This window comes from Dendropsophus ebraccatus, chromosome 7 (genome assembly GCF_027789765.1).
Source record: "Dendropsophus ebraccatus isolate aDenEbr1 chromosome 7, aDenEbr1.pat, whole genome shotgun sequence".
NCBI classification, from domain to species: Eukaryota; Metazoa; Chordata; class Amphibia; order Anura; family Hylidae; genus Dendropsophus; species Dendropsophus ebraccatus.
The window spans coordinates 2,700,182-2,724,594 of NC_091460.1; the positions used below are offsets into that span (position 1 = coordinate 2,700,182).

The 24,413-nt window shown below is 46.2% G+C and overlaps 2 protein-coding genes across 2 annotated transcripts in view; both read right to left on the reverse strand.

Moving 5' to 3' along the window:
* LOC138797206 (zinc finger protein 160-like) overlaps positions 1-2,909 on the reverse strand; it is an 83,699-nt gene extending 80,790 nt beyond the window's left edge. The window contains exons 1-2 of the mRNA XM_069977043.1: positions 2,833-2,909; positions 1,732-1,911 (exon numbers count right to left, since the gene is read on the reverse strand). Of these exons, the coding sequence (XP_069833144.1) occupies positions 1,732-1,798 (67 nt within the window). The 5' untranslated portion in view covers positions 1,799-1,911; positions 2,833-2,909. The remainder of the gene's footprint in view (positions 1-1,731; positions 1,912-2,832) is intronic.
* Positions 1-24,413, reverse strand: part of LOC138797152 (zinc finger protein 84-like) — an 863,099-nt gene that overhangs the window by 542,373 nt on the left and 296,313 nt on the right. The gene's annotated exons all lie outside the window — the stretch shown is intronic.

Here is a 24,413-nt window from a genome sequence, read left to right on the forward strand (position 1 = left end):
TTACAGGAGGAAGAAGGGAAAGGGAGGACATGATGGAAACCTTTATATATGTTACAGGAGGAAGAAGGGAAAGGGAGGACATGATGGAAACCTTTATATATGTTACAGGAGGAAGAAGGGAAAGGGGGACGTGATGGAAACCTTTACATATGTTACAGGGGGAAGAAGGGAAAGGGGGGACATGATGGAAACCGTTATATATGTTACAGGAGGAAGAAGGGAAAGGGGGACGTGATGGAAACCTATATATATGTTACAGGAGGAAGAAGGGAAAGTTGGACGTGATGGAAACCTTTATTCCCATTAGAGCTTGCGCTGTCCAGGCATAATGGCAATATCCAGGGAACCAGATAAGTTCAAAATATCTTTTCATGAAACATTTCCCACAATCCTTTGAGGAGTTTCAACTCTTTTACTTATAAACTGTTTTTGACATTAAGAACATGAAACTTCTCTTATGTGGGGAGAGCTGGAAATCTGTCAGTTCTTTCGTAGTTCTAAAATATTTCACTCATTCTTAACATGACATTTCCTATGTTTAACAAGATGTACATTTCTTGCAAAACTTTTCCCACATTCTGAACATGAATATGGCTTTTCACCTGTGTGAATTCTTTTATGTATAACAACATCTACTTTTCTTGCAAAACACTTCCCACATTCTAAACATGAATACGGCTTCTCTCCTGTATGAACTCTTTCATGTGTAACAAGATTGTTTTTTCTTGCAAAACATTTTCCACATTTTAAACATGAATATGGCTTCTCCCCTGTGTGACATCTTTGATGATATGATAGGTAAGCTTTGGTAATAAAACACTTTCCACATTCTGAACATAAATATGGCTTCTCTCCTGTATGAATCCTCTCATGCTTAATCAGATCTGATTTAGTTGCAAAACATTTCACACATTCTGAACATGAATATGGCTTCTCTCCTGTGTGAATCCTCTCATGCTTAATCAGATCTGATTTATTTGTAAAACATTTCCCACATTCTGGACATGAGTATGGCTTCTCTCCTGTGTGATTTCTTTGATGATTTGATAGGTAAGCTTTGGTACTAAAACATTTATCACATTCTGAACATGAATATGGCTTCTCTCCTGTGTGGCTTCTATGATGTGAAACAAGTTCAGCTTTACTTATAAAACATTTCCCACATTCTGAACATAAATATGGCTTCTCCCCTGTGTGAATTCTTCTGTGTATTAAAAGATTCGATTTTCTTGTAAATTGTTTTCCACATTCATCACATTGACTCCTCTTCCACCCTGTCAACTCCGTCCCTGTGGTCGCAGTGTGTGATTGGTCAGGAGAAGGTTCCTCATGGTCAGGAGGATTATATGATAGATCTGTAGTGTGACGTCCTGGATGTACAGTAAGGGGGAGGAGGGCTTCTCCTGAGGAGCGCTGCTCCGCACCTTCATCCTCTTCCTTATAATTCAGCCATAACATGAAGGTTTCCTCAGGGTTCTTGGTAGGATTTTCTGGTAAGGTGAAAAGGAATTTGGTGACATCTTTCCAAACCACAAAATAACCTGGAACATTTCTACTGGATACACACAAGATCATTACAGGTGTACATGCATATATATATATATACACACACATTCCTGCACTTCCAATAGTGACCGGTGAGGCCAGTGAGCGGCTGCAGCGTCCGGTGGAGAGTACAGCGACATCAGTATCAGCACCGGGGAATCAGCAGCCATTGTGCGGCCTCCATACCTGGTATAGCAGCTGCCGGCGCCTCCTCCTCCTTCACCTCACTCATACACGGGGGATCGCCCCTCATCCTCTCTTCTTCTGCTTCATCCTCCACTTTAATATTGTGGTTTTCCTCTGGATAGTCCTGGGAATACAGAGGACGGGGACACCTCTCTGGTGGATTCCTGTCACTGTCTCCATCTGTAGGGAAGACACAGGGAGCCAATCCATTATACACTGCTACATGTCATCAGGAGGAGGAGGAGGATGGGAGGGGGGAGGAGGAGCAGAGGAGGATGGGAGGAGGAGGATGGGGGGAGGATGGGAGGAGGATGGGGGGAGGAGGATGGGAGGAGGAGGATGGGGGGAGGATGGGAGGAGGATGAGGATGGGAGGAAGAGGAGGATAGGAGAAGGATGAGAGAAGGAGGAGGAGGATGTAGGGGCCCCTCCCCCCTGCTCTCTAGAATCAGGAAGGTCTCCTCTTACCTTGTGCTGTGAGGCCGGGCGGCTGATCCTCCATCATGAGCGGCTGCTCCCCCCGGTACAGATCCTTGTGTCCTTCTACATACTCCCACTCCTCCATGGAGAAATAGACGGCCACATCCTGACACCTTATAGGAACCTGACACACACAATGATCACACAGTCATCCCCCCCAGCCTGCTGCCTCCTGGATTACTCTATCATCTCCCAGCATTCCCCAGTGTCACCTCTCCAGTCAGCAGCTCAGTCATCCTGTGGGTGAGTTCTAGGATCTTCTGCTCATGTATCAGTGATGGAGGCTCCGTGATGGGGCCCCGGGCCCTGCTCCGCCCTCCTGACTCCTGGGGGAAGGCCACACCCTCCCCCCATGTCTTCTTCACTATGGTGTAATCCTGGGGATGGAGAGAGACAATGAGGGGACTGAGCCCAGTATTCCTGCCTCCTCCTCACTACAAAGAGGAGATTGTCCCCCTGTATAGAGCTCTAGTGAGGAGGAGGAGACACATCTGGACTACTGGGGTCAGTGCTGGAGACCACCGCACCTACAGAGAGGAGACCAGATCCAGAACATAGAGCGGGGGAGGGAGGGAGGGGCCAAAGAGCCCAGACAACAATGGTGGAAATCTAGAGAAGTTACCTCTCCGGTCAGCAGGCGGATGATCTCCAAGGTGACGTGTAATATTCTCTTACTGATCTCATTCCTGTCCTTCTCCATCCTTGGGGGTCATTCAGGAGAAGGAGCGTCTGGGGGAGAAGAGGAGACAACTGGAGCACAAGGAGGGGCTAGTCCTGTCAGCAGTGCAGGATAGAAGGGAGTGTGGTGAAGGACCTGTTATCATGTGACAGGAGTGGGCGGGGCTCAGCACTGTGATGATATTTTCAGTCTGTGGAGATGGTTGCTGGCGGTAACCTCCTCCTGAGCGGTGTCTGTGTGTTACACTTCGGTGTGCGGAGATAAGGCTGTACACATAGAGTTATTATAAGGTGTTATAAAGGGTCAGAAGAGCCCGGCTGCTTTCTTCCAGGAGCAGCGCCACCTCTGGCCACAGCAGGGCCCCGTGCTAAACTGAACAATAGCCGGGGTGTTCGCACCCCTGTGGGCCACTAGGAGTAGTGGAAATTTTAATGAATCAAAAAGACTCCTCCCACCCGTTATATAAGTTCCCATCACACTCCTCAGTTTTTCATTTCTCGTCTCTCTGGGTCGGTGGTAAGTGGACCGGTCTGGGGACACCTGTCCTGGTCCGGATGTTTGGCGGGCCGGCGTTTCTCCTGGTCTCCCCTGCTTCTTTACTCGTTCCTGGGTGCGGCCTGAGGATGTAGTTCTGTTTGTCTCCACCGATGGGCGCCCCTCTTGCTGGAGGAGCAAGTTTCATGTATGCATGCTCTGTAGAGGTCTTCAGAAGCTCAGATTCTAGGGCCTCTGCTTAACGCAAAGTTCCCAGTAAGAGGAAACATTTCTCCTGTGCCCAGCATGATATACCCCGGGGCGTAGCTAATGTCTCCTGGGCCCTGGTGCAAGAGGTCAACTTGCACCTCTTCCACCTTTCACGACCAAGTGATGCTACTGGTATATATGTATACCCCAAGACAGATATTACCAATAACACCAGCATATAGGAAGAGAAAATATTATCACCATTCATATTGCCGCCACACTTACTGACCAAATCCTGTATACTGAGACCAATATTACCAGTATACGGGGGGGAATTATTACCGCTAACACCACAACCATCACCACCATATTGTTACTGACCAAATCCTGTATACTGAGACCAATAAAACACAGTACCAGATAAAAGTAACAAATATAACCACCACATACTGACTAACACCACCACATACTGACTAACACCACCGCTACTACTGAATAATCCACTGTACACATAATCACTATCACCTCATACAGTCACATAGAGGTAGCCCAAGCTCTACACAGGTTCTGTACTCCATATACACCACAGTGCAGTTACATCAGGTGGCTCACAGGGGACGTCTTCTCTGATCAGAGTTGTTTTTATTTTCTTCTCCATCTGCCCTGGGCCAATATGAGAACTTCTCCGAGCCACGAATCCACAGAATTTGCCAGAGAAACATATTAGGCTCCTCATACTGGCACCATCCTCATCTCTTTACAAACTGCACATCTGTATTGGCCCCTTTACTCCCTTATTTAGTGGGAGGCTGACTCTATGTGACCCCCTATAGCAGACATGTCCAAAGTCCATCCGGAGGGCCATTTGCGGCCCGCGTTCCGAACTTTTACGGCCCCCCAGGTATCCAGCTTGCTATTATCTGCCTGTGTTATAAAGCATATAGCATGTAGCATGTAAAATGGTCGGCCCTCGCACATGTTCACTTCATCAAATTTGGCACTCTTCGAAAAAAGTTTGGACATGCCTGCCCTATAGTATATGCCCCCCTCTATGTAGCCACCTTGTAGGTGGCCCCATGTGCATCTACTTGAGAACACCCCTTCTGTGTAGTCCCCCTATAGTAGATGACACTCTCTTTGCATCCCCTATAGTATATGGCCCTCCTCTCTGTAGCCCCTCCTTATAGATGGCCCCTCTGTGTAGTCCACTATAGTAGATGCTCCCCTCTATGCATGCCACATTATATACACCCCCCGTGCAGCCCCTTATACATGCCCCCCTGTGATGTCCCCCTTATACATGCCCCCCTCAAAGATGGCTCCCCCTGTTGTTCCCCTTATAGATGGCCACCTATGTTGTCCCCCTATACATGCCCCCCATAGAAGGCCCCACTATGTCGTCCCCTATATAGATGGCTCCCCCTGTGTTGTTCCCCTTATAGATGGCCACCTATGTTGTCCTCCTATACATGCCCCCCTATAGAAGGCCCCCCCATGTTGTTCATCTTATAGATGGCTCCCTATGTTGCCCCCTCTTATAAATGGCCCCCTTTCCTCCTATGTTGTTCCCTTATAGGCCCCCTCTCCCCCTATGTTGTCCCCCTTATAAATGTCCCACTCTCCACCTATGTTGCCCCCCCCTTATAGGTGGCCCCTTCTCCTATGTTTCCCCCCTTAAAGATGGCCCCCACTGCACGTTGGCCCCCCCTTATAGATGGCCCCCACTGCATGTTGCCCACCCCCTTATAGATGGCCCCCACTGCTTGTTGTCCACCCCCCTTATAGATGGCCCCCTCTTCTCACCCCCCTTATAGATGGCCCCCACTGCACGTTGCCCCCCCCTTATAGATGGCCCCCACTGCATGTTGCCCACCCCCTTATAGATGGCCCCCACTGCTTGTTGCCCCCCCCCCTTATAGATGGCCCCCTCTTCTCACCCCCCTTATAGATGGCCCCCACTGCATGTTGCCCACCCCCTTATAGATGGCCCCCACTGCTTGTTGCCCACCCCCCTTATAGATGGCCCCCACTGCTTGTTGCCCACCCCCCTTATAGATGGCCCCCTCTTCTCACCCCCCTTATAGATGGCCCCCACTGCACGTTGCCCCCCCTATAGATGGCCCCCACTGCATGTTGCCCACCCCCTTATAGATGGCCCCCACTGCTTGTTGCCCACCCCCTTATAGATAGCCCCCTCTTCTCACCCCCCTTATAGATGGCCCCCACTGCATGTTGCCCACCCCCCTTATAGATGGCCCCCTCTTCTCACCCCCCTTATAGATGGCCCCCACTGCATGTTGCCCACCCCCCTTATAGATGGCCCCCACTGCTTGTTGCCTACCCCCCTTATAGATGGCCCCCTCTTCCCTCCGTGGAAAGCAGATTTAAGAAAAAAAAAAAACCTCACCTGACAACCCGTTCCCCCCACCGAGCCTCTCTCCTCCTGGCCTGGTCCCCGGTTGATGCGCGGCTGCCTGGGGTGTCCCGTCCTTTCCCCGGCAGTGCGTGCATCAGAGAGCTCCCTGTGCGCCGGGGCTGGGACTTTCGGTACAGGGAGCATCTCTAACGTGCACTCCCTGTACCGGAAGTAACGGCCCCAGGCGCACAGGAAGTCCACTTATGCGCACACTGCCCGGGGATAGGACAGGACACTCCAGGCGGCTACACATCAACCGGGGGCCTGCACACGCCTGCTCTTGTGACCGCATGCAAAATAATGCTTGCAGTCACAAGAGGAAGCAAGAGGGCAGCAGTGCGATGGCAAAGGCGAGCCTCGCAGGCTGGGTCGCAGTGCGACCTTGGTAGCTACGCCACTGGATATACCCCTTCCAGATGTCTAGGAATACCTCAAATGCCAGGAATGCCGCATTGCGGCCTCTAAAGAAGAATCCACTATCCAGGATGCGGTAAGCCGTGTTTTCCTGACTCTTTCCCCTGACTACTATCCTTCCTGTTAACCCTAGTTTATCTTGTACAGGTAATTTGGGTTAAGAAGTCCTTGACTGGGATTCAGAAAACAGTCTCTGAAGGAAAGGATTCAATTCAGATGGATAGGAAGAAGTCCAGAAGAGGCTCCTCTCCCATGTGCATCTCCCCCCCCGAGCAGGAGTATAATGACCTAGATGAGGTTGGATCATCATCCTTTGAGGAGGAAGAACTGGATTCCACCAGATATTATTTTCTGGTAGATAGGATTCAGAAGCTGATTAAAGTCATCAAAGCGCAAACCAGCCTGATGACGATGGGGAAAGACCGTCCACTTCTAGAGTTCTTACAGCATTCGATGTGGATGAATGCTCTATGAAGATGCTTAAAACGGAACTGTTTTAAGTCGCAGGTTCTAGTCTGTTTTTCTCCTAGTTGAAGACAAGGCTAAAGAATGGTTGCCACCGCCAAACGGGGATGTGGCAGTTGTGAAGCTCTCTGAATGTACGTTCCAGCGGAAGATGGTTCCAGTCTCAAGCATCCGATGAAAATATGGTTGAAGAGGGCATATTCATCCGCCTCTGCTGAGGGCGCTGTAGCTATTTCTGCCCCTGAAGTGGGCAAAGCCCTAAGGAAGTGGCTTATGTCGGTTCAGGAGGATATAGAGTCAGGGGTTGGAAGAGATCAAATTCTGTGATGTGATGCTGCTTCCCAGCAGATCAGATTAGCAGCTAGATCCATGTCTCTCTCCATTGCGGGACGTAGAGCCCTGTGGTTAAGACCCTGGTTGGGTTATTGTCCCTCTAAATACTTTTTACGTGCAGTCTGGGGCGACTGGTACAGAGTTAGACAAGTTGATGCTTAACTTTTCTGACAAGAAGGGAAAGTCTGCAGTTCCGCAGAGATAGAACGGCGCAGAAAACCTGTCAGTTTCGTTCCCAAGGGGCTGAGGTGCTTATGTTGGCCAAAAAGGGTCCACCAAAACGTAGTCCAAAAGGTGGAGTGGTCCAGTATCCAGTAGGAGGTCAGCTAAAGTGTTTTGCAGAAGTCTAGGAGTCCAGAATAAAGGATCCCTGGATACTCAAGCTAATTCGGGAGGATTTCTCCCTCCCTCGGGAGCCTCTTCCTCCACAGAGATTTTTGATTTTGCGTCCTTCTTCTCCAAGGAAAGAGATCTTAGAAGAGGAGATCAAAAAACTAATTTCAAAGTCAGATCTTGAGGAGGAGGACGGAACTCAGATTGCTAGAGAGAGGGTCCAGCAGCATCCACACAGGTTCAATATTCTTCAAGAGTTTATTGAGGCATCCAGGCAAAAGATACAACGTTTCGAGTCACTGTGGAGTCTTTGTCAAGTCAGATTACAAGTAGGGATGGTCCGAAACCTCCGAGGTTCGGGTTCGTATGAACCCGAACGCTCGGCATCAGATTCCCGCTGTCTGGCCGCTCCGTGCAGCGGGAGGACCACCTGGAAAACTGGGATACAGCCTATGGCTATGGCTGTATCCCAGTTTTCCAGGCGGTCCTCCCGCTGGATCCGCCCGCTGCACGGAGCCGCCAGGCAGCGGGAATCATTACCGAGAGTTTGTACGAACCCAACCCAAACCAGGTTCGGACCATCCCTAATTACAAGGTATGAGAATCACTCAATGATTGGCTGATCATGGCCTCGACTGCAGACCTCCTAAACGCTTATGCCAGTCTAAAACTTCAGTTTCTTCAGGATCTGGGCTTGAGAATCAACCAGGACAAGTCAGATGTCACCCCAGCAAGGTCAAAAATCTTTCTAGGATTTGTCATAGATCCTCTCCTAATGAAATTGTATCTCTCTTCCCAGAGAAGTTTAAAGGGAATGTGTCACAAAGTTAAAAAAAAATAATAATAAAATGATAAAATTTAATTTGTTATTTTTTTTGCTAATTTATATGTGTTTTTTTTTTTAATTTATTTTATGTAAGGAATTTCCCAGTGATGGCCCCTAGGGGGAGCTCCAGCAGGAAAACTGCTTGTAAAAAGTAACCTGAAATACGGCTGCTGAAAAAAGAGGCAGTCCCTGCTCAACTGCTGTGACATCATCACCTCCCTCCTCTTCTCACAGGAGAACAAAGAGGGGAAAGGTGCTATTATGTGTACAGCTGGGCAGCGCCATTTTGTTGTTGTCTGCACAGAAGTACAAGTGTGTCCCTAGTCCTTCATAATACACCACAGTATCACACATTACACAGGTAGAGAAGCTATATAAGGCTGCGTTCACACTATGTATATTTCAGTCAGTATTGCAACCAAAACCAGTTGTGGATTGAAAACACAGAAAGGATCTGGTCACACAATAGTGAAATTGAGTGGATGGCCGCCATATAACAGTAAATAACGGCCATTATTTCAATATAACAGCCGTTGTTCTAAAATAACAGCAAATATTTGCCATTATATGGCGGCCATCCACTCAATTACAACATTGTGTGATCAGATCCTTTCTGTGTTTTTAATCCACTCCTGGTTTTGGTTGCAATATGAGGACCACAATACTGACTGAAATATACGTAGTGTGAACATAGCCTAATACAGGAGGGTACCGGCTATTGTTCTCTGGTGTCCGCAGTGTCACATGTTACGCAGGTAGGAGGTATATATATATATATATACAGGAGAGTACAGGCTATTGTTCTCTGGTGTCCGCAGTGTCACATGTTACGCAGGTAGGAGGTATATATATATATATATATATATACAGGAGAGTACAGGCTATTGTTCCCTGGTGTCCACAGTGTCACATGTTACGCAGGTAGGGAAGGTATATATATATATACAGGAGAGTACAGGCTATTGTTCTCTGGTGTCCGCAGTGTCACATGTTACGCAGGTAGGAGGTATATATATATATATATATACAGGAGAGTACAGGCTATTGTTCCCTGGTGTCCACAGTGTCACATGTTACGCAGCTAGGAGGTATATATATATATATATATATATATATATATATATATATATATACAGGAGAGTACAGGCTATTGTTCCCTGGTGTCCACAGTGTCACATGTTACGCAGGTAGGGGAGGTATATATATATATATACAGGAGAGTACAGGCTATTGTTCTCTGGTGTCCGCAGTGTCACATGTTACACAGGTAGGAGGTGTATATATATATATATATATATATATATATATATATATATATATATACAGGAGAGTACAGGCTATTGTCCTCTGGTGTCACAGTGTCACATGTTACGCAGGTAGGGGAGGTATATATATGTATATATATATATATATATATATATATATATACTCTCCTGTATATATATATACAGGAGAGTACAGGCTATTGTTCCCTGGTGTCCGCAGTGTCACATGTTACGCAGGTAGGGGATGTATATATATATATATATATATACAGGAGAGTACAGGCTATTGTTCTCTGGTGTCCGCAGTGTCACATGTTACACAGGTAGGAGGTGTATATATATATATATATATATATATATATATATATATATATATATATACAGGAGAGTACAGGCTATTGCTCTCTGGTGTCCGCAGTGTCACATGTTACGCAGGTAGGAGATATATATATATACAGGAGAGTACAGGCTATTGCTCTCTGGTGTCCGCAGTGTCCCATGTTACACAGGTAGGAGAGGTATCTATATCATAAAAATGAAAGTCTGTCTGTCTGTCTGTCCGTCTGTCCTGTATAGACTTCCAAACGCCTGAACCACTTGACCCCAAATTTGGCACCCATTTGATACATTGGGTGCCCGGGAAGGTTAGAGCGAACGTCCCGTCCTTACCAGATGTACAGGAGAGGAGGGGGAGGGGGAAGAGCGGCGCCCCATAGAGATGAATCGGAGAATCTCCACACTGCACACACAGGTAATATAATTAGCGCTGCAGCTGCCCAGGAGAAACAGCAGTTGGAAGCCTTAGCAACCAATAGGATTACTACTTTAATTTTCACAGGGAGCTGGAATCTGGTTGCTAGGGCAGCTGCCTCACAACAGATCCACAGAAATAAATACAGTAACAGTGTATATACAGGTGGAGATTTATCAAACATGGTGTAAAGTGAGACTGGCTCAGTCGCCCCTAGCAACCAGATTCCACCTTTCATTTTCCAAATAGTCTGTGAGAAATGAGAGGTGGAATCTGATTGGTTGCCGGGGGCAACTGAGCCAGTTTCTTTTTACACCATGTTTGATAAATCTCCCCGATTGTGTATTTGGTAAGGGGCTTACCTGCCAGGTGGTGATGTTGGGGAATGTATACAGTAAGGGGGTGTTAGGGATGGTATACAGCATAGGGGCTACCTTGGGGGGGGGGGGGGGGTATACAGCATGTGGGTCTACCTGAAGGGGGGAGTGTATACAACATGGGGGATACTTGAAGGGGGGAGTGTATACAGCATAGGGGCTACCTGCGGGGTCAAGTGTGTACAGTATGGGGGCTACCTGTGGGGTGAAGTGTGTACAGTATGGGGGCTACCTGCGGAGGTGGAGTGTATACAGCATGGGGGCTACCTGCGGGGTGAAGTGTATACAGAATGGGGGCTACCTGCGGAGGTGGAGTGTGTACAGTATGGGGGCTACCTGCGGGGTGAAGTGTATACAGCATGGGGGCTACCTGCGGAGGTGAAGTGTATACAGCATGGGGGCTACCTGCGGAGGTGGAGTGTATACAGTATGGGGGCTACCTGCGGGGTGAAGTGTATACAGCATGGGGGCTACCTGCGGAGGTGAAGTGTATACAGCATGGGGGCTACCTGCGGAGGTGGAGTGTATACAGCATGGGGGCAACCTGCAAGAAGGGGGGGGTGTATACAGTATGGGGACTATCAGGGGCGGGCTGGGCCGGGGGGCACATGCTCCCCGGGCCGCTCTTCCCCCAGCTGTCAGGGCCGCATGGCTGCTGACAGCTGGCTGGAGTCCTCAGTGCCCCGCCTCCCCTGCTTACAGCCCCGCCCTCTTCAGTCATATTTACCTGTGGCTGTGGATCCGGACTGTGATGGAAGCGGCCGCTGAAGCCCCGCCCCCATGACGGTAAGCCCCGCCCCCTTTATGGCCATTATGCAGATAAGTCTGTGAGGCTTATGGTAAAAAGCAAACTGCTGTACGCAGTATCTTCCTCCGGCCACCAGAGGCCGCTCTCTCCTCCCAGCTGGTTCTCCTGTGTCTGTGCTAGAAGAGCCTGAAGACCGAGAAGATGGTGTCTGCAGGAAGCCAGGTACCTACACAGCAGGACATAGGGCAGGGGGAGGGGACCAAGGCTCTTCAGCTGCTGCAAAACTACTACTCCCATCATACCTGGGCAGCCATAGGCTTACCATAGATGATGGGAGTTGTAGTTTTGCAACAGCTGAAGAGCCAAGGTTCCCTATCCCTGACATAGAGGATACATATATACAGGAGGATACATATATACAGGAGACCTACACAGGAGGATACATATATACAGGAGACCTACACAGGAGGATACATATATACAGGAGGAGACATACAGAGGAGTATATAGAGGATACATATATACAGGAGGAGACATACAGAGGAGTACATAGAGGATACATATATACAGGAGGAGACATACAGAGGAGTACATAGAGGATACATATATACAGGAGGAGACATACAGAGGAGTACATAGAGGATACATATATACAGGAGACTTACACAGGAGGATACATATATACAGGAGGAGACATACAGAGGAGTATATAGAGGATACATTTATACAGGAGGAGACATACAGAGGAGTATATAGAGGATACATATGTACAGGAGGAGACATATATACCGGGTATATAGAGGATACATATATACAGGAGGAGACATACACAGGAGTATATAGAGGATACATATATACAGGAGGAGACATACAGAGGAGTATATAGAGGAGACATATATACAGGAGGAGACATACAGAGGAGTATATAGAGGAGACATATATACAAGGGTACATAGAGGATACATATATACAGGAGGAGACATACACAGCAGTACATAGAGGAGACATATATACAGGATGAGACATACAGAGGAGTATATAGAAGAGACATATATACAAGGGTACATAGAGGATACATATATACAGGAGGAGACATATATACAGGGGTACATAGAGGATACATATATACAGGAGGAGACATATATACAGGGGTACATAGAGGATACATATATACAGGAGGAGACATATATACAAGGGTACATAGAGGATACATATATACAGGAGGAGACATATATACAGGGGTACATAGAGGATACATATATACAGGAGGAGACATATATACAGGGGTACATAGAGGATACATATATACAGGAGGAGACATATATACAGGGGTACATAGAGGATACATATATACAGGAGGAGACATATATACAGGGGTTAGGGCTGGGCGATATTGGCCTAAATCAATATCGCGGTTTATCGCATATGTAGCTGCGGTAACGATAATTCAACGATAATTATGACACGCCCCTTTTGTAAGCCACAACCCTTTTTACAAGCCACACCCACTTGGCGGTGCCAAACTGGGGATATTTTGTTTCAATAAAGTTAAAAAAAAAAAAAAAAAAAAAAGTACAGTAACTTAATGAGCAGCAACCCAAGCTATGTACACACTATAGGACTTGTATACACAGGTATACAGCTACGTAAACCCTACAGGACACAGAGTATAACTGATGGGTATACAGTATATACAGATGACAGTGCAGGAATATACAGTATAAATGATGGGTAAAGATTATATTATAAATAGGTGACAGTACAAAGGCACTGTTATGGGGACACTATTAGTAACACATTATAGGGGGGCTGTAAATGGCACTGCGCTCAGACACGCCATGGAGATATCTATCTATCTATCTATCATCTATCTATCTCCTATCTATCTATCTCCTATCTATCTATCTCCTATCTATCTTCTATCTATCTCCTATCTATCTATCTCCTATCTATCTATCTATCTATCTATCTATCTATCTATCTATCTATCTATCTATCTCCTATCTATCTATCTCCTATCTATCTATCTATCTATCTATCTATCTATCTATCTATCTCCTATCTATCTATCTATCTATCTATCTATCTATCTATCTATCTATCTATCTCCTATCTATCTACCTATCTATCTATCTCCTATCTATCTATCTCCTATCTATCTATCTATCTATCTATCTATCTATCTATCTCCTATCTATCTCCTATCTATCTATCTATCTATCTATCTATCTATCTATCTCCTATCTATCTATCTATCTATCTATCTCCTATCTATCTATCTATCTATCTATCTATCTATCTCCTATCTATCTATCTATCTATCTCCTATCTATCTCCTATCTATCTATCTATCTATCTCCTATCTATCTCCTATCTATCTCCTATTTATCTATCTCTCTATCTCCTATCTATCTCCTATCTATCTCCTATCTATCTCCTATCTATCTATCTATCTATCTATCTATCTATCTATCTATCTCCTATCTATCTATCTATCTATCTATCTATCTATCTATCTATCTATCTATCTATCTCCTATCTATCTATCTATCTATCTATCTCCTATCTATCTATCTCCTATCTATCTATCTCTCTATATATCTCCTATCTATCTCCTATCTATCTCCTATCTATCTATCTATCTATCTATCTATCTATCTATCTATCTATCTCTCTATCTCCTATCTATCTATCTATCTATCTATCTATCTATCTATCTATCTCCTATCTATCTATCTCCTATCTATCTATCTATCTATCTATCTATCTATCTCCTATCTATCTATCTATCTATCTATCTATCTATCTATCTATCTATCTCCTATCTATCTATCTATCTATCTATCTATCTATCTATCTATCTATCTCCTATCTATCTATCTCTCTATCTCCTATCTATCTATCTATCTATCTATCTATCTATCTATCTATCTATCTATCTATCTATCTATCTCCTATCTATCATCTATCTCCTATCTATCTATCTCTCTATCTATCTATCTCCTATCTATCTATCTATCTATCTATCTATCTATCTCCTATCTATCTATCTATCTATCTATCTATCTATCTCCTATCTATCTATCTCTCTATCTCCTATCTATCTATCTATCTATCTATCTATCTATCTATCTATCTATCTCCTATCTATCATCTATCTCCTATCTATCTATCTCTCTATCTATCTATCTCCTATCTATCTATCTATCTATCTATCTATCTATCTCCTATCTATCTATCTCCTATATATCTATCTCCTATCTATCTATCTATCTCCTATCTATCTCCTATCTATCTATCTCCTATATATCTATCTCCTATCTATCTATCTATCTATCTCCTATCTATCTATCTATCTATCTATCTATCTATCTATCTATCTCCTATATATCTATCTCCTATCTATCTCCTATCTATCTATCTATCTATCTCCTATCTATCTATCTATCTATCTCCTATCTATCTATCTATCTATCTATCTATCTATCTATCTATCTCCTATCTATCTATCTATTTATCTATCTCCTATCTATCTATCTATCTATCTATCTATCTATCTATCTATCTATCTCCTATCTATCTATCTATCTATCTATCTATCTATCTCCTATCTATCTATCTCTCTATCTCCTATCTATCTATCTATCTATCTATCTATCTATCTATCTATCTATCTATCTATCTCTCTATCTATCTATCTCCTATCTATCTATCTATCTATCTATCTATCTCCTATCTATCTCCTATCTATCTATCTATCTATCTATCTATCTATCTATCTATCTATCTCCTATCTATCTCCTATCTATCTATCTATCTATCTATCTATCTATCTATCTATCTATCTATCTCCTATCTATCTCCTATCTATCTATCTCCTATATATCTATCTCCTATCTATCTATCTCCTATCTATCTCCTATCTATCTATCTCCTATATATCTATCTCCTATCTATCTATCTATCTATCTATCTATCTATCTCCTATCTATCTATCTATCTATCTATCTATCTATCTATCTATCTATCTATCTCCTATATATCTATCTCCTATCTATCTCCTATCTATCTATCTATCTATCTCCTATCTATCTATCTATCTATCTATCTATCTATCTATCTATCTATCTATCTATCTATCTATCCATCTATCTCTCTCCTCTATCTATCTCTCTATCTTCTATCTATCTATCTATCTATCTATCTATCTATCTATCTATCTATCTATCTATCTATCTCCTATCTCTCTATCTCCTATCTATCTCTCTCTCTCCTATCTATCTCCTATCTATCTATCTATCTATCTATCTATCTATCTATCTATCTATCTATCTCTCTCTCTCTCTCCTCTATATCTCTCCCTCCTCTCTCTCTCTCCTCTCTCTCTCTCCTCTATCTCTCTCTCTCTCTCTCTCTCCTATCTCTCTCCTCTATCTATCTCTCTCTCTCTCCTATCTCTCTCCTCTATCTATCTATCTCTCTCTCTCCTATCTCTCTCCTCTATCTATCTATCTCTCTCTCTCCTCTATATCTCTCCCTCCTCTCTCTCTCTTCTATCTCCATCCTCGTTACATGTCCCCTTTAAATCTCTGGCAGGATGCCGGGCGGGGAGGCGGTCCCACGGGACGGACAGGTTAGAGGCCGCTGGGATGGACAGGAGGGAGCGGGGCCAGTCTCACACTCCCGCAAGTTCGGGGAGCCCCTGCAACGTGCGGGCAGGCATTCTCACACGCCGGGCAGCAGTGACGGACGGACGTGCCGGGGCCGGTCTGATACGTCGGGCAGCTGGGGGACCGCTGGGACGAGCGGAGAGGCAGTCCGACACGCCGTACAGGTTGGGGCCCGCTGACATGGACAGCGGGGTGGGTAGGTAGGCGGGCGCTCTGACACGCCAGGCGGAGGATGGACGGGGGGCTTGGGGTGGAGAGGAGAGAGGCGCTCAGACATACAGTGCAAATCTCCTATGTGCTGTCTGTGCGTCCCTGCACAGACAGCACACAGGAGACCTTCAACCTGTGCAGCTCAGCGCTCAGACGGGTTGATAGTGAAAATACCGCAGATACCGTCCTGGCAAAGTTAAGCTCGGTTAACCGACGCCAGTGACGGTATCGGTATTTTCACGGTATACTGCCCAGCCCTAACAGGGGTACATAGAGGATACATATATACAGGAGGAGACATATATACAGGGGTACATAGAGGATACATATATACAGGAGGAGACATATATACAGGGGTACATAGAGGATACATATATACAGGAGGAGACATATATACAGGGGTACATAGAGGATACATATATACAGGAGGAGACATATATACAGGGGTACATAGATGATACATATATACAGGAGGAGACATATATACAGGGGTACATAGAGGATACATATATACAGGAGGAGACATATATACAGGGGTACATAGAGGATACATATATACAGGAGGAGACATATATACAGGGGTACATAGAGGATACATACATACAGGAGGAGACATATATACAGGGGTACATAGAGGATACATATATACAGGAGGAGACATATATACAGGGGTACATAGAGGATACATATATACAGGAGGAGACATATATACAGGGGTACATAGAGGATACATATATACAGGAGGAGACATATATACAGGGGTACATAGATGATACATATATACAGGAGGAGACATATATACAGGGGTGCATAGAGGATACATACATACAGAGGAGTTAGGGCTGGGCGATTAATCAAATTAATTTGCCCAGAAGGTTATAATCGATTTCGATTAAAATTGTAAATTAAATTTTCACAAAAAATCAAGCGGAGCAGTGTAGAGTGACGGGTTGGCGGCCGGGCTGGAGCTGCAGGTCAAGCAGGCGGCGCGGAGGTGAGGTGCATGGCGGGCGGCGGTGCATGGAGTGTCGGGCCGGAGGTGCAGGGCGGTCGGGCAGTCCGCCTAACAGAGCCGCGACTGACCTGCCCCAGCTACACATATCACGTCCTGCTCCCCTCCCGGCCACACGTGCAGGTCCCCGGTCTCTGGAGGAGGCCGCAGGGACTGTAGTGGTGATAGCGTCGCTTCGGGTCCTGGAGCTGAACAGCGGGATTTGCATCCCCTGATCCCGCTGTACAGCTCCAGTAATGGCAGTGACGCTATCACCACTACAGTCCCTGAGGCCTCCTCCAGAGACCGGGGACCTGCACGTGTGGCCGGGAGGGGAACCTGTGTGCCGGGGTGAGAGGAGGAGGGATATGTGCAATCATGCCCCAATCACCCCCAGCTGCCCCAGTCCCCCTTCAGTCACCCCCAGCTGCCTAATCCCCCTAGAGTCACCCCCAGTCTGCCTCAGTCCCCCTCCGTCACCCCCAGCTGCCTCAGTCCCCCTCAGTCAACCCCAGCTGCCCCAGTCCCCCTAGAGTCACCCCCAGCTGCCCTAGTCCCCCTAGAGTCACCCCCAGTCTGCCTCAGTCACGCCCACCTGCCCCAGTCCCCCTCAGTCAACCCCAGCTGCCCCAGTCCCCCTAGAGTTACCCCCAGTCTGCCCCAGTCCCCCTTAGTCACCCCCAGCTGCCCCAGTTCCCCTAGATTCACCCCCAGTCTGCCTCAGTCCCCCTTCGTCACCCCCAGCTGCCTCAGTCCCCCTCAGTCAACCCCAGCTTCCCCAGTCCCCCTAGAGTCGCCCCAGTCTGCCCCAGTCCCCCTCAGTCACCCACAGCTGCCCCAGTCCCCCTCAGTCACCCACAGCTTCCCCAGTCCCCCTCAGTCAACCCCAGCTGCCCCAGTCCCCCTAGAGTCACCCCCAGTCTGCCCCAGTCCCCCTCAGTAACCCCCAGCTGCCCCAGTCCCCCTTAGTCACCCCCAGCTGCCCCAGTCCCCCTCAGTAGCCCCCAGTCTGCCCCAGTCCCCCTTCAGTCACCCCCAGTCTGCCCTAGTCCTCCTTCAGTCAACTCCAACTGCCCCAGTCCCGCTTAAGTCAACCCCAGTTTGCCCCAGTCCCCCTCAGTCACCCCCAGTTTGCCCTGTATACCCCCAGCTCTCCCAGTCATCCCCAGCTGCCCCAGTTTCCCCCCGTATGCCCCTGTCACCTCTCATCTATACCTTTATTACTACTACACCTCTCATCTATACCTGTACTACTAATTCCCCTCATCTGTATTACTAATACACCCCATATCTATACCTGTACTACCTCACCCCTCGTCTTTACCTGTACTACTACACCCCTTATCCACTATACCTCCACTACTACACTCTACCTAGATGGAGGCACCATGTGTCCCGCTATCCCTTCCCCCTCGCTTATCCCGGAAATGCCCCTACCTGCATGTGTCCCTGCTACATAGAGGATACATATATACAGGGGGAGGCATATATACAGTAGTACATAGAGGATACATATATATATATATATATATATATATATATATATATACAAGAGTACATAGAGGATACATACAGTATATATACAGGAGTACATAGAGGAGACATATATACAGAAGTATATAGATGATACATATATACAAGAGGAGACCTACACAGGAGTACATAGAGGAGACATATATACAGAAGTACATCGAGTGATATAAACTATTGTAAAAATACAGTAACCCCAGCTTTCCCAGCATCTTGTATTTGTAGTCAGTATAATGGAGGTCACCCAGCTTTCCCACCATCTTATCCTCAGTATAATAAAGGTCACCCAGCTTTCCGAGCATCTTATACTCAGTATGATGGAGGTCACCCAGCTTTCCGACCATCTTATACTCAGTATGATGGAGGTCACCCAGCTTTCCGACCATCTTATACTCAGTATGATGGAGGTCACCCAGATTTCCCAGTATCTTATACTCAGTATGATGGAGGTCACCCAGCTTTCCCAGTATCTTATACTTAGTATGATAGAGGTGACCCAGCTTTCCCAGCATCTTATACTCAGTATGATGGAGGTCACCCAGCTTTCCCCACCATCTTATACTCAGTATGATGGAGGTCACCCAGCTTTCCAGCATCTTGTACACAGTTTTATGGGGGTCACCAGCTTTTCCACCATCTTATACTCAGTATGATGGAGGTCACCCAGCTTTCCGACCATCTTATACTCAGTATGATGGAGGTCACCCAGCTTTCCGACCATCTTATACTCAGTGTGATGGAGGTCACCCAGCTTTCCCACCATCTTATACTCAGTATGATGGAGGTCACCCAGCTTTCCCAGTATCTTATACTCAGTATGATGGAGGTCACCCAGCTTTCCCACCATCTTATACTCAGTATGATGGAGGTCACCCAGCTTTCCCACCATCTTATACTCATTATGATGGAGGTCACCCAGCTTTCCAGCATCTTGTACACAGTTTTATGGGGGTCACCAGCTTTTCCACCATCTTATACTCAGTATGATGGAGGTCACCCAGCTTTCCCAGTATCTTATACTCAGTATGATGGAGGTCACCCAGCTTTCCCAGTATCTTATACTTAGTATGATAGAGGTCACCCAGCTTTCCCAGCATCTTATACTCAGTATGATGGAGGTCACCCAGCTTTCCCAGTATCTTATACTCAGTATGATGGAGGTCACCCAGCTTTCCCACCATCTTATACTCAGTATGATGGAGGTCACCCAGCTTTCCCACCATCTTATACTCAGTATGATGGAGGTCACCCAGCTTTCCGACCATCTTATACTCAGTATGATGGAGGTCACCCAGCTTTCCGACCATCTTATACTCAGTGTGATGGAGGTCACCCAGCTTTCCTAGTATCTTATACTCAGTATGATGGAGGTCACCCAGCTTTCCCACCATCTTATACTCAGTATGATGGAGGTCACCCAGCTTTCCCACCATCTTATACTCAGTATGATGGAGGTCACCAGCTTTCCAGCATCTTGTACACAGTTTTATGGGGGGTCACCAGCTTTTCCACCATCTTATACTCAGTATGATGGAGGTCACCCAGCTTTCCAGCATCTTTTACACAGTATTATGGGGGTCACCAGCTTTCCCACCATCTTATACTTAGTATGACGGGGGTCACCCAGCTTTCCCACCATCCTATATTCAGTAAAATGGAGGTGACCCAGCTTTCACAGCATCTTATACTTAGTATGATAGAGGTGACCCAGCTTTCCCAGCATCTTATACTCAGTATGATGGAGGTCACCCAGCTTTCCCAGTATCTTATACTCAGTATGATGGAAGTCACCCAGCTTTCCCACCATCTTATACTCAGTATTATGGAGGTCACCCAGCTTTCCTAGTATCTTATACACAGTATGATGGAGGTCACCCAGGTTTCCCAGCATCTTATACTAAGTATGATGGAGGTCACCCAGCTTTCCCACCATCTTATACTCAGTATGATGGAGGTCACCCAGCTTTCCGACCATCTTATACTCAGTTTGATGGAGGTCACCCAGCTTTCCGACCATCTTATACTCAGTGTGATGGAGGTCACCCAGCTTTCCCACCATCTTATACTCAGTATGATGGAGGTCACCCAGCTTTCCTAGTATCTTATACTCAGTATGATGGAGGTCACCCAGCTTTCCCACCATCTTATACTCAGTATGATGGAGGTCACCCAGCTTTCCCACCATCTTCTACTCAGTATGATGGAGGTCACCCAGCTTTCCAGCATCTTGTACACAGTTTTATGGGGGTCACCAGCTTTTCCACCATCTTATACTCAGTATGATGGAGGTCACCCAGCTTTCCCAGTATCTTATACTCAGTATGATGGAGGTCACCCAGCTTTCCAGCATCTTGTACACAGTTTTATGGGGGTCACCAGCTTTTCCACCATCTTATACTCAGTATGATGGAGGTCACCCAGCTTTCCCAGTATCTTATACTTAGTATGATAGAGGTGACCCAGCTTTCCCACCATCTTATACTCAGTATGATGGAGGTCACCCAGCTTTCCGACCATCTTATACTCAGTATGATGGAGGTCACCCAGCTTTCCGACCATCTTATACTCAGTGTGATGGAGGTCACCCAGCTTTCCCACCATCTTATACTAAGTATGATGGAGGTCACCCAGCTTTCCTAGTATCTTATACTCAGTATGATGGAGGTCACCCAGCTTTCCGACCATCTTATACTCAGTATGATGGAGGTCACCCAGCTTTCCATCATCTTGTACACAGTTTTATGGGGGTCACCAGCTTTTCCACCATCTTATACTCAGTATGATGGAGGTCACCCAGCTTTCCCACCATCCTATATTCAGTAAAATGGAGGTCACCCAGCTTTCTAGCATCTTATACTCAGTATAATAGAGGTCACCCAGCTTTCCAGCATCTTATACTCAGTATCATGGAGGTCACCCAGCTCTCCAGCATCTTATACTCAGTATGATAGAGGTCACCCAGCTTTCCTAGCATCTGTCTATGGGATGGTTTCGTATCATCACTGAGCCGCCACATAGACTTATACAGGAAAGTGAGTTCTGACCCTTTCACAGGGCACAGTAGGATATTTGGTCACAAATGACTGGAAGGACCGAAGATGTTATAGGTAAGAGGCCAGAGTGGTCCTTAAAGGATGGGCCGCCAGCCTGCTACTCATGGGCCAGTGCTGTGTATTTGCCCCCCGGGCTAAAATTTGCCAGCCAGCCCCTGGGGACTGTCTGCAAAGAGGGGATTGTATACAGTACGCTGCCAATCTGCAAGAAAGGGGGGAGTGTATACAGTATGGCGGCTACCTGCAAGGGGGGGAGTGTATACAGTATGGGGGCTACCTGCAAGGGGGGGGGGGGGGAGTGTATACAGTATGGGGGCTACCTGCAAGGGGGGGAGTGTATACAGTATGGGGGCTACCTGTGTGGGGGGGGTGTATACAGTATGGGGGCTACCTGCAGGGAAGGTGTGTATATAGTATAGGAGTACCTGTAAAGGGGGGGGAAGGGGGTTGGGAGTGTATACAGTATGGGGGCTACCTGCAGGGAGGGGTGTATACAGTATTAGAAACCTCTTCTGGATGAAAGGTAGTGCATAAGAGGGCCAGATAATGATGATGCAGGTGTCAGGACTGGCGGTCATGGCGTCCGTGCCATTGGTCCTGCCTCTGACTCTGCAGGTGATGTGTATGCTCGCTCGCATTCTCAATCTTTTTTTTATTTATTTATTTTTTTCCATTGGTGGAGAGAGACCTGAGGTAACTCGAAAGATGATTGAACAAGAGAGATAGGGAGACTTTAGCTAAGGCCGTGATAGACCCAGAGAGAGGGGAGGGACAGAAAGATTCACAAGGAGGTGGCAGACAAGATATGTCCGAAAATTCATGTTTCTGTTTAACCCCTAGTAGTCCTTCAGCATATGCCTGCTGTCAGTGACTGTAATACACATTGAAAACACATGCAGTTTAGGTATACTTCATTAACCCACATTAACCCACACATTAACCCAAAACTCTAAAAAAAAACTTTGCCTCCCTACACATGTACGCTTTCAGCCGCAGCTTACAGCAAGGTTGTGGGACACTGCACTATGTAGTAGAGGAAGATTTTTTTTTTATTTATTTATTTAAATATTCTTTATTTCCATACAGAATATTATTCAGTCTTATCACACCTATATATACCTTATTTTTCCCTTTTCCCTTACCCACCCCTTCATCCCCCCCCCAACCCATTAAATGGTGAGGGCTCATCCAACGTAGAAGTCTTCCTTTATCTTTATACTTCCCATTCCATTCCGCATAATATCCCGCCAGTGGATGCCCCCTAGAGTTGCCTTTTCATCTACCAACTATCTTTACCTTCTATGATACTACCACTCCACCCCTTACATGTCTCACTATCTTATTCTCGCCGTTTTCCCTGAGGGTCAGCCCAGACCGGCTCTACAACCTCTCCATCCAACAACCTTCTTCCAACATCTACAGTTTTTTTTTTAACCTCCATTAACTACACCACTTACAGCTTCGTCTCCTACTCCCAGGAACCCATCCTTCCTTATACACTTCTCCGTTCACCCGAGAGGACCCATCCCCTTCTCAAGAAGACAGGCTCTTCCCGAGCCCACAGACACTCAACACAATCATCCCAGGAGCCAACTCCCCATTTATTATGCAGGACTTGCTCCTTCTACTGGTCTCCCCTTACAATTGGCGCCCATGATTTTTCTGGACTCGCCACTGTGGGATCCAGTCCCATTCACCCCCCGGGAGTGGCCTCTTACTTGGGTTTTGATGCCAGCTGTACAACTCCTAGCTAGGGGACCTTTAAGTAGTCAACAAATTCTAATCATTCTTGCTTTTACACTTCCATCCACATTTAAACCCCACCGACCTAGGCACAACCACCAGGGAAGACAGCGAGACCACCCACTCACTATACCCTTTAACACCTCCTTCCTTTTAGTCCTCAGGCATCCAGGGGACATCCCCTCCGGTTACACAGCATTCCTTTTGTTTTTTACCTCACCAACCCATACCTTCCCTCTACTCCAGAATGGAGGGATCTAGTAAACGAAGATGTCACAATCCTGTGTGGAGGGGAAATTAAAAAAATACGATGAATTATGTTTGATGGTGGGAAAGAAGATTTGTAGTTTGAGATATATGCAAATAGAGAGTGCAACAAGACAATTGGGTAGAACAGGTAGGTTAAGGGTGGAGGAGTCTAAGTTAATAAAAAATATAATTGGAACACCTGCACATATCAAGAGGGGGGTGACAAGGATTTATAAGTGGTTGGGATTAGAAACGGGCAATTTTGGCAAGAAGTGTATACGTTGGCCAAAAATAATCTCACAGATAGAAGACATAAGATTGTTCAATTTTTTATTACACATAGAATTTATTACATGAGGAAAGATATTGGACGTTGGAATAGAGGGGGGGGGACACGGAATGCTCTCGATGTGATATGGAGGGCGCGGATTTGGAACACCACTGTTGGAGTTGTAGAGAGTTAAGT